Source organism: Hippocampus guttulatus, chromosome 3 (genome assembly GCF_054856545.1).
Source record: "Hippocampus guttulatus isolate MCC_2025c chromosome 3, RoL_Hgut_1.0, whole genome shotgun sequence".
NCBI classification, from domain to species: Eukaryota; Metazoa; Chordata; class Actinopteri; order Syngnathiformes; family Syngnathidae; genus Hippocampus; species Hippocampus guttulatus.
In genome coordinates, this window is record NC_141263.1 from 17,117,998 (window position 1) to 17,130,031 (window position 12,034).

Below are 12,034 nucleotides of genomic sequence, written 5' to 3' on the forward strand. Positions count from 1 at the left end.
CAAACCCCACACTGGAAGGCTTCCGCTGCTTTGAGCCCAGGATGTCGCCGATGTGTTTCAATCACGCGCAAACACAGCGCCTGATTTGTTATTTTATATTCGCTCTATGCAGTCTTAATTGGAAAGAAACTTGTCAGATCAAGGCAGTACACATTGCCAAAGTGGTTGTTGTATAGAAAACTTTATTCTCAAATAATATCTTCAAAATAGCTGATAAAGGGTGAGTCTCTTTGACAACAGGTTATGAGACTGCATTCACAAACTGTATGCTTGCACACCTTCGGTGTACTTGCGCTATTTAGTCCTCTCTTCAGGTCTTTACCAGAAGACATAAAAATAGCAAAGGTGGTTTTGAAACATGGCGACATAATCACAATTAAATAGGAGCCTCCGCAATCTGTTAATTTGTTCCCATTTAATCCAGGAGGAGTAGGTTGCTTCTTCTTTGGACCACCATGAAATATGAAAATCTGCGACAACCATTGTCTACATAGCAGTTACAAATATAGGACCTTGTGCTATTCTTACACAAGAACACTGTAGAAACATCCTTATAAAATACCATGAACTGATCTATGATTCGGATGACAGGAAAATAACCAATATTTAAAGTCTTAGGTCACCACTAATTTTGTTTTAATAACCTTTACATCCACAACAGCCGTTTTGATAGTAAATATTAGTGCTCAGACTCGCAAGCAAAATTCATGTTCGCTACTCCTTGACAGATAAAGTAGTGGGCCCTGAATCAACTCGAATGGGTTTCTAGTGATATTTTGCAGAAAAAAAACGGTTTTTGAAAACCGCTAATGCAGCTGTGTCAACAACCTCGAGGAAGGTTTTCATTTTTAGTTTAAAACAATTTACTTAAACCTCCAAGATCCCTCATCATACAGAGGCCAACAACAAACTGCAGGGTGTTATTTTTGGACAAATTTTCAATCAATCTGCTGGCATAATACCAGCTGCTCGCTAGCGCCAAGCTAACCTGGATATTTTTGTCTCTGGTCCAGCATCCAAGTTTGCACAGTCGCTTGTTAGGACGGTATCAAAGACCAACAGCAAATAAACAAAGTCTTTGATACACTGCCTAGCAGGGCTTTAATGACTGACTGCTTAACTGCTTAATTGAACGCAGCACGCTCTCACACACAATGTACACTCCATCACAGACATACCATAGCGACCTTCACAAGTGCTGTGGTTTATGGACACCTTTAAGACCGGTTATTGTTATTGTTTTGGCGTGAATCCGGTCAACAGTAATCCTTTTTGTTCTCGTTAAAGAGTTTGTTGCTAGCTTGCCACTTGGCATGATTCATTCCGCAACACAAGACATCACATATACTGTGAGCGTTGCCACCCAAAATTTCCCCTGTGACAAAACACGCGACATTTCGCAATGACCCGTTCTGACACAAATCTGAAAATTCGGATTCGCTGTTAGTTTCTAACGACCAATTCACTTCTCTATTTGAGGTCACTGCCGATTTGTGCACAGCCCTAGATAATAGTAACAACACCCTTTTGAAAAGCAATGTTAGCTGGTTTGCTTATTCTTTACATAGGTGTGGCGATAGCTTCAGCCACAGCACATCAACACCTCTTTTAGAAATTGTAGTACTGCATTACATAACTGCCCTTAAACTATTTACATATTGTGAACAAACATTACCTACCTACCGGTATTTTAATTAACTTAAAAAAAAAAAATAAAACTTCATTCATCCATGTTGTAAAGTGGCGCAAAACACCTCTGAAAATGTGTCTTCCCTTTGGATAGACTGCTGTTGTAGTTGTTTTAGAGCGCCTCGTTGTTGCTTGTGAGAACAAATTTATTTATTTCTATTTTATTTTATTATTTGTTTTCAAGCTTGACAGGTCTCCAAATTCAAAGGGCCGCTTTGGGTGATTCCTTGTTGGACGGGCTCAGAAAAAAAAAAAAAAAAGCACCAAACAAACTGTCAGCCAGCAAGTGGACAGGGGCTTCACACTAACATCGCTGCTTTTGAGCTTTGTTCATGCGGTCTAGAAAATTCCACGGATGATCCAGTGGGATATATTCTAAACTCCGAAAGCTTGTTAGGTGGAAATATACTTGGCATATTAAGAGGACACACCCAAAGCATTTGACATATGAGAGAATGGAGGATTTTTCACGACGTGGTAGCCTTACTTTTTAGAATTGGCGATTTTTAATCAATCCAATGTGGCAGGGCCGTCAACAAAACTCTCAAGTGTGTCAAATGAAAAAGATAGATTTATTTATTTATGATGACTCCAAACAGTAAAGATTTGAAGAAGATACAGAATAACCACTTTTGAGTTGCCATCGCTTAGAATCTTGATGGCACTGCCTCTTTGCTTATTAGCTTCCATGAACTACAACATTCTGCAGCCCATTAACATTTTACGGTAATCTCTTTTTTTTTGTTTCACTAGCCAGCCTTGGTCTGTGCTCCACTGGGTGACATTCTCATTCCACTGTATATGATCATTACAACAACTTCGAACGGTGGCCCAAGACTTTTGCAGTCCTTTTATTACCCTGCTGCTACTGTGTTGCACCATATAAACATATTTACTAGATTTCAGTGTTGATCTTGCAAATGGTTTTTATGTTCCTGTGTAATGGCAACATCACTCATTCTGATAATTGCGCCTTGCCCTGAATCGTTTCATATGGGCCATAATACCAAAAAAAAAAATCCCCACTGATTTATTTCAATAACAAGATGTTTGCCAACCTACATCATTGATCATAAAAAGTACAGTATGTTTAATAGTTTCTAGATTTTTTTTTTTAAACAAAGTCTCCATAAAAAATAGATTTCTGTACAAAAATGTCTCTTATGTTGCACCGACTTCAAGTTAAGCGGCACAGGATGACGACAAGGTGACAGAAAATGATGACGATGATAAACGGTGCGGATGGCGCTTGGAACATTGCTGTCTTCCTGAAGGACCTCCCGTGTTGGAAAAAAAAACCACGTCTGAAATTTATTGAGATGACACTGTGATAAATGAGCCACTCTGAACTGGAGAGGGTTAATCCCATTTTTGTCATTTTTCAATCTGGAAATGAATAGAGAAAAGGCAGAGCTTTCAGAAGAATTTTGCTCTCAAGAAGGTTGAGGTCAACCATGGAGCCAATTTGCATTTCCAGTATGGCCACGCCCATGATACCAGGCTTCAGCTCCGGCAATAACATTTCAGAAATTGACCCTCTGGGATTGAAAGATGACCCAGAAAGCAAGCAGTGCTTTGTCGAAGGCAATGCAAGTATATGTGAATTGTAATTTATCATCATTCTTGGATTATCGATCGATTTGAAGGTGTCTGGAATAGACAAATCGGAGGAAACCCACCAATTCTGGAAAAAAAAAAATATCCAGAAGAAGTCATCATTGTAATGTAAATCACCAAGACATAATGCAAATCCCTTCAATTTTAGCCCAGGCAATAAAATCAATCACTCGGCTCCAAAACGACAACGACGGAGGAAGCCCAGTCTAGTCCTCAGTGGCTTAAACATAATTCACACACTGCAATTTCATTGAAACATAGAAAAAAAAAACAATAACAACAATACCTCGAAGTGAAGCAAGGTTACAGGCTACTGAGTTGCACAAGTTCAACATGACAAGGATGCCCAAGAGAAAATGTTGAGAATAGGTACCGGTAAATAAAAAAGATATCCACGGTAAAACGACTGCAAGTACCATACAGCTAGCTCACTGCTGAAAATGTTACTTCAATGTTGTCTCTGGATAACACCCGAACTTAAAACTTTAGAATGTAGCTGCGGGCTGGAGACCCTATTATGGCACGAGTAACCTTTGACGATGCGCACGCGCGCTCACTGTGCATTTAACTCAAGCTCCGCCCGTGCACGAGCTCCCAAATGTAACCTCCGCAAGCGCGGCTCTAATCTTTTACGCAGCAGAATAAACAGCAGTCGACATTTTTTTGTGATCAGGCGCACTAAGAGATCAGCGGCGTGCCATTAGCAGATAAAATTAGACCTTTTATTACGCCGGTGGAAACCTCGCAGCCTCTTAATTTCTGGCTCGATTATGCCCTTTTGGCTCTGTGGAAAATCTCAAATGATTTAATGAGATCAATTCAATGGAGCGCCTGTGTGCATGCCAGCATGGAAAAAAACAAAACAAAAACATCTAACTCACAATTTTGGGACAAGGCATTGTTTAGTTGTGTGTATTCTGCCGTGTTGCATGCTTTGACTCTAACAACGGCAGTTTTTAGTCTGCGGCATTCACTTTGGGGTTGTTTGGTTGACGATGGGTTTGTTTTCTGTTATATGTATTCATTATTTCTTTTCATTTTTGCAGAATGAATAAAATCCTCTCATGCTAGATGTTTTATCGTAGTAATTGTTTTTTTTAACTTGCAAGATTATTTTCCAGCAAACCTGAATGCAAATTTGTGTGAATTGTGCAAGGACAGAGTTGTAAGATATTGTTTGCAAGCTCATCACGGATGGACTGAGGATGAATCATTTCCAAGGCAGCATGACAAAATGTGAACTTGAGGCTGGCAAAGTCATGCCGGTTAAAGAAAAACACCTGAAGTGCAACCATAATGTGAGAACGTTGTGCGCAGTGTGTGAAACCAGCCGGCAGACACTGGAATACTCACACTGACAGCAGTTACATCAAAACAGCATCTTTTTTTTGGGGGGGGGGGGGGCACTTGACAAGCTTTCGTATCGTTCCAGACACATGGATGATGCTGGATCGTGAAATATCGTGCGTAAGTGCAATGTTTTGATTTAAAATGTCAGGAATTCAAGCTGGATGCTCAACTTGTGTTTGAGGCAGTGAGCTTGGTGCATCACTCATAACGTTGGAACCCTCTCGGCACAGTGGCTGTTTATGAAATTATTAAGGGGCTCATAAGCTACTGAGAAATGTGCGTGTTGTCATGCCATTTTGAAGCAACTAAACAAGCTGCTTTTGGCCAATTTTAATATTGCTGCGGCACTACTGGTTGCAAGTCACTGTATGAATTGCGCAATGCAACCTGTAAAATGAAGCGCTTCTGAGATTCAAAATTTCCTATACTTTTATGCATCTTTTACATGTAAAGTGGTGCTTTAAGATTCCGATTCATTTCGTTCTGTAACCACATTCGTTACTCAAAACACTTCCGTGCAAAGTGGAAAAGTCTGTTGTGGTCTGATGAGTCCAAATTTAAAATTGTCGTTGGAAACCATGGACATGGTGTCCTCAGCGCACTGTTTAAAAGCCAGAATTTGTGATGGTATCGGAGTGTGTTAGTGACCAGGTTATAGGCATCTTGCACATCTGCTGAGGAACCATTAATGCTGAAAGTTGCATATAGGGGTTGGAGCAACATATGCTGCCATCCAAGCAACGTCTTTTCCAGGGACTGTACAAGAATGGCCAGCCAGCAGTCCAGACATGTCTCCAATTTAAAATGTGTGGCGCATTACGAATAACAAAATACAAGAATGGAGACGCTGTACAGTCGAGCCAGTGAAGTTGTACATCAAGCAAGAATTGTTCCTAAATGCTGAGTGAGTGTTGTTAAAAGGAACGGTGATGCAACACAATGATATGATGATTCTATTGTCGCATCTTTTTTGGAACATTGCAGGGATCAAATTTAAAATGAGAAAATAACCCCAATGAGCTTTATCAGTCTAAACATTATATATCTTGTCATTGTTGTGTATTCAGTTGAATATAGGTTGAGAAGGATTTTCAAATCATTGTATTCTGTCTTCATTTCTATTTTACACATCCCAGCTGTATTGGAATTGGTTTTCGTACATGGAGCTGATCTCAGTTTTTCAGTAAGCCCCAATTCTTCAGCCTGTCAATGGCATTTCCCATTACGTGTTAGAATTAAGCTAGATGGACTGTTAGGAAAAGTATGTGGTTGTTTGAAACACAAAACAAGTAATTCTGTTTTACATTAGGTTTGACAGTAAACCGAGTCAACCGAGACTGTTAGTAAACAGCTTGAAGCTCTTTTGAAAAATTGTCAGCTATATGCCAAACTCCTGCTCCTTGTAAAGTGAGTTGGGTTGAGTTCTACGCCATCATATAGTGCCTCAAATTTTTGCTTTTTAGTCAAAGCAAAAAATGTATATACCTGTGTATATATATATATATATACACTGTATATATTTAAAATTGTCTGAACAACAGCTCATATCTCAAATAGCCCGTAAGTCAGGTCAGTCGTATCGCAAGGCTTGACTATGTTTATCACACTGCACTTTTTTTTTAATCAATGTTAAGGCTGTGTTTTTAATCTTTTTAAGTTTTTATTTCCAAAAAATTTGGTTACAAAAAAAAAGAGTGGAATCAGCAATGTAAATCACCTTCAGAGTGTGCCTGCGTCATCAAAGGTCAGACTGCCATGTTTATTGTTGTATGTCTTATTTCCATTATTTCGATATCAGAGTTTCTTCAAACTTACAGCCAATTGCTCATATAAAATTTGCAAAAAGCTGAATGCCATTTTATTGATCATCATCACTCAGGCAACACAATCTCATGTCAAAAGGGCATTATACGGAGCAAATATATGTTAATTAACCTTGCCTGTTCATGATCTCACTCATTTCTCGCCTGAGACTTTACTGATTCATTGAGGGTCATGGAGTTTGTTTCTCGCAATCTGTTTGGAAAACTCAACTTTTTAAAGATACACTGCCTCGGATTGATTCGTAGGCTGAAATACAGCGATAAAGAGTTTGTTTTGATAAACTGCACCTTTAAGCGATGAAATCACACAGGCTGTGTGCTCTTTAAAGTTTTCGGGTTGTGTATTAAAAGATGTGGAATGGGCGGCGCATGACGGTCTGAGTGGTGGAGCATTAAACGTTTTTTTTTTTTAAGACTTGGTTGTTTCTGAAACATTTACTGTCTGCTCCTTTTTTTCTGAGATAGTCTTGTACACTGTGATCCTAGTGTAAAGCATCACACTGTGTGCTATTTGGGTGAGCATTAGGGTAAAAGCAGTGTTCAATATGAGCTTTCAGAAACAGACATGGTCATTAACACAACATGAAAGTCATTACGACACAGGAGGTCCACAGGTAAACTCGTCTCAACTTTCTGGGTGGGCTAGAACGTTGTCACGACAACAATAAAAACACACCTGCGGGCGTTGGGGTTGAAATATATATGTGTATGTACAAACACTCTGTAACCCTGTGTGGAGCCATCTGTTATTTTTTTTTTAATTTTAGTTTTTTTAAAGATAGAAGCTTTGAATAAAATTCTCTTAATTTGAAGGACTTGTTTTTCCAAACCCACTTCAGACCCCAAAATTATTCTTTTTTTCCTTTTTTTTTCATAACCCAGTCAGAAAAACACACTAGTGCAAAATTTGTGCAATTTAAGAGTCTATATAAAGTTTATAGTTGGGGCGGTCCCCAGCAGCAGATTGGGAAGTCCCATTGGGCCACTGGGTTTTGAACATTAGAGTCTGTTCATGAATATCTTCACTGAAGAAAAAATGCCAGAAGAGACAATTTGCCTCTGCTTCCGTAGCGACCTGTCCTTGACTCTCCTTCCCAACAGAGTACTTCCTCCGTCCATTTGTCTAATTACACTCAAGTCTTCTTCATGTGTTCATCTGCTTTTGATTTTGTGACCGACTGGTGCAAAATATCACCTGGCTGAGATTCTTGTCCACCTTGAGACTTGAACACGTTTCCTGGGTCGACAAACCTGACAGTTCATTGCCTCCAGGTCTCCCCTTGTTCAGTCAGCAAGCACGCAAACCTGGCCGGTCCAAGTATGACACGGAATATTTGATTGTTTTTGACAGCTCTCTGGAAACCTCACAGTTGTGTATAGCATCTCAATTATTTGAATTTCTGCTTCATCGAAGTCTGGCTGCCACTCTAGCAGTGTTGGACATTTGTAAGTATTCATAGGGGGTTGAAAACACTTTTAGGATGAGGTCAAAGGTTCAGGTACTCAACCCATTCAAGGACAAACGGCGGACTCCATCCTGGATGGGTTGCCTGTTTACCAATTTTGTATGTGGCACTCAGTGGGAATTTACTGCACATCATCAGTTGGGGCATGGAATAATTTACACATTTCAGAAGTTTCCGCCTGATTGTTGGCAGGTCCTTCAACGAAAGGCAATGTCGTTAATGGATCCTGCCGTTACTAGGTAAAAGACACTAATCCGGGTACCAGTTTGTTTACATTCTGTACTTTTAGCATAAATACATTGCCTGGTGCAACTTCAGTCATGACCTTAACTGAATTTAGAGGGCAAAATCACAGCTCTGACGGGAAAAAAAAAAGCTGTCTACACTACCTTGAAGCCGAGGTTTAGTCCTGTCAAACCCATCCGAATGCCCACTGGGGAAGTTTGTCCTGCACCATTTGTGCTGACATGAATGAACCATCTAATTAGGACTTTAAGCCTAGAACGGTGGAAGAGGGGAGGATTGCTTCCCCTGCGGATCCAACCTCCCATCAGTCAAACACGGCTGGCCTGCAGCAGTGCAGCCAAGTAAGCCTTTTAGCACTGTGCATACATGTGTATATATTTGGCACGGGGCTGTAGAATTAGATTGGGCCAACCATCTATCAGTGTGGGAGGAAAGGTACCAGAAGGCCATATAGTGTTCAAAGATGGAAGTTAAAAACCCTAGCCCTGGTTTTTTTCCCCCTTTATGTCTGAACACGTATCCCTGGACCATTAGCCAACCTTTTTAATGACATCACTGTCTAATTTTACCGAAGAAGGAGGCGGCGGATGCTCCTGTCACGTAGGAGCAGAGGCACATCACTGTGCCGAGTATGCTGAACAGCATGCCGCGGCACAGACCGCCCCACGTGATGAGTGCCAATCATGAGTTTGCTTGTTTGTCCTGATAGTTCAACCACATCGCGGACAGCCCCGTTGGACTGTGCCACTAATTAGAGTAGTGACTGATGTGCTGGACTACACCACAGTGCATACTGTATTGAGCGTGGTGTCGAATCGAACGGCTTTAGCCTCAGTGGGCTTCATGTTGGTGTCGTACATCGGGTTTTCGAATGATGCTTGACCATTGGTGCTTTCATGGCCGACATAGCCATTGAACTGGACCTTCGGCCGGGTTCTGAAATCAGAAGAGAAAGTACAGTTATTGCCGATATCATTTGGAAAAGGACATGTTGCGCAGACAAAAATGCTGTGGAATTATAACTCCAAATGTCCAAGGAGTGACAGTTTGGAAATTGAGCACAGTTTTGAGGAAAAATACATACATATATAAAGTCATACAAATTCCGGACACTTATGTGACAAGTAAGAAAGCTAAAATCTTTTGCGGTTGTGTTATACTCAGCAGGAATGGTTATTGAGTATTTTCTTGACATTTGACTTATGATGTGTACATACAGTACATGACAGCTAAGAATGGTAAATACTAAGGCTGAGCCGGGTACTCATTTTAAATGAGTATCCGTAACAGAAAATGCATTTTTGCCGCTCACGGGCATGAAACGACTACAGCTCCTCATTATCCGTACTGGGGCTGAAGGAAAGTTCTTATTGAGTAACTAATTATGTATTCCGACTTCAATCTACTCTGTGATTGGCCAGTCACACACAGTGACCGCCCCCCACTAGACAGACTTGCTGCAGCCGTGATCTCTCGGTTCCTGCTTGGCTTGACTCCATCTCACGTTTCACGAGGCAGTTACCCAGTTTTCGCCAGTTCACTTATTTTTCACTTTGTATGATATTTAAAGTTGATTGGTAAACTTGTTTCGTAATGTGCGAAGTTCAAACAGATCGTGTCACATTGGTCATTGCCTCAGCTACCGGCGTGTTTTTGAAGTCAGTTGGAAACTTGTAGGACTGACTGCAGTTCTTTTGAGAAAAATACATTGAACAAGGCAGATATATTATTTCCCTGTTTGCCATTACTGGATGTTTGCATAAATTGCATAAGTTTACCCAGATCATGAAAAAAAACAATTCAATAAATACTTTTCAAAACATGTTCCGTTAGTTGTTCTTTTACTTCTTTGATCAAAAGCATTTTGAATCTTCATTTTGAAGTTGTTCCATCAATAGTTTTCAAATAAAGAAGTACGGCAACTTCTGATCAATCCATGTCAATTTCAGATATAAGCCCCACCCATTCTTTGCTTTGAAGTCAAGATGGCGCCCGAGTAGGCAGCCGTCAGCAAGTGCTCTCATGAGCCTTGCTTTTTTTGTTGTTTTCGTGTTTGTTTTGTCACTTTGTGTTTGTTGTTACGTCGTGTGGACCTGATGTGGACTTTTTTCAGCATTTTTTGGCCACGACATTCATCAAGGAGGAGACTCTGCTTGGTGGTTGCGCCTTCACGGCAGCATGGGTATACCAGCACTGTTTTTGACTGGGAGGAATGTCGGCGCCATTTGACTGTCGTTGCTGGACAGTCCCGGGGCGCTTGTGTCTTGCGCCTGTAATGGGCAGCATTTTTCACAGCCCCACTTTGTTCAACGGAGAGATCGGTGCTGTTGAATGGTCTGCGGCTGGATGGATGTAAGTCTTGAGGAGCCGACGATGAAAAGAAAGGAGCGTTAGCGCGGAGCGCCGATGCGGATTTGGAGCTGGGAGTCGCGGCTTGGAGTTTGAAGCGGATTACGTGGGACAGGAGAAGTGAACTAATCTCTTTTCGTCAATGGACGCTACAGCTTCGTGTTTGCTTTCAAAACTTAGCTTGTAGCAGACGTGTGCACATTTCCAGCATGACGTCTCTGATCCACTGGAGAAAGGACACTTTGATCCTCTCCTCTTTCATCTATAACTGCTTCAGACAACAAAGTGTATGCAGAAAATTGGTGAAGATTGCACGACTGCCTGTGTCCTATGTGTTGTGTTGTATTATTTTTGTTATTTTGACTTCAAAAATGGCGCCGCGAGAGTGGCTGCCTTTCCAGCAGCTCCTATATTTTGTTGTTCTACTTCTTCCTTTCATAACTTTGCTGCTGTGAATTGGGAATTTCTCCATTGCGAGACTAATAAAGGTTTTCTTATCTTATCTTATCTTATTCCAGGTTAAACCACGCCCACTTTCGATGTATCCATCACCCACTCCATCACATAGATACCGATAGCTTCAATGGGTGAACAGATACAAGTGCGTGCTGTACTCGCTCATCCCTCGTAAACACTTATAACATGACCTCTACAGTTTATATATTTCTGATGGGAATTCTTTGAACATTATTAATTGAGTTGTGTTACAACAAACTTAGACATACCATCAACATTAGTTTGATGCTGTGACATTTTGATGTGAATTGAGTAAGCTGATCGAACGGGAAGGATTTTGGTCGACCCAATTAGAAAATGTCAAACATTTTCAAATTAGATCCATACGTTTAGGGATCAAGAAACACGAGCATAATATGATCATGCGTGGAAAGTGAAGTTCAGCATATTTAAATATAAAATGGCCAGAGAAACTTGGGATACTGAAGATTTATCAGATGTTATTAAATGTACAGTACGTATCATACCGAAGCATCTGATTGATGGTACGTGTCAAGTAAAGTCTCCAAATTTCAGAGGAACGTCTCGCTTCAGTGCTTTGAACTGCCAAGTGCCCATCTGCTCTTCACGTATTGCTGTGATTGCATGCATGGACAGCAGCTTGCAATCATCCTCAAACGTTACCCAAACGTTTCGATTTTAAAACCGATATCTCATGAGTCCATCTGCCAGAACAAGAACTGTAATGTGATTGACAAATGGCAAAAAGGAACTACAAGGTACATTTTAGGATCATCACATCCTCAGTAACTACAGCATTGTGGAGCGACACATGTCGGAAAAAAAATGTTGCATACGTTTAACTGTCACTGGCCACTGGAAAAAAACGAAATCTGATATTGTTTTGAATTTGGGTGCAACAGAATTACTTGAAAAGACACGAATCAAAGTAGTCCAGACAAAGGTGATAGTACCCTAAACTACTTTGTAGATTGCTACAATTTAAATAAAACAATTTAAATAAAACAAGACTTGTGA

General features: G+C 40.6%; 1 protein-coding gene across 1 annotated transcript in view; it reads right to left on the bottom strand.

Moving 5' to 3' along the window:
• Window positions 1-162: 162 nt before the first annotated feature.
• Window positions 163-12,034, bottom strand: part of LOC147207693 (CUB and sushi domain-containing protein 1-like) — a 357,336-nt gene continuing 345,464 nt past the window's right edge. The window contains exon 75 of the mRNA XM_086107135.1: window positions 163-9,127. Within this exon, the coding sequence (XP_085963261.1) occupies window positions 8,968-9,127 (160 nt within the window). The 3' untranslated portion in view covers window positions 163-8,967. The remainder of the gene's footprint in view (window positions 9,128-12,034) is intronic.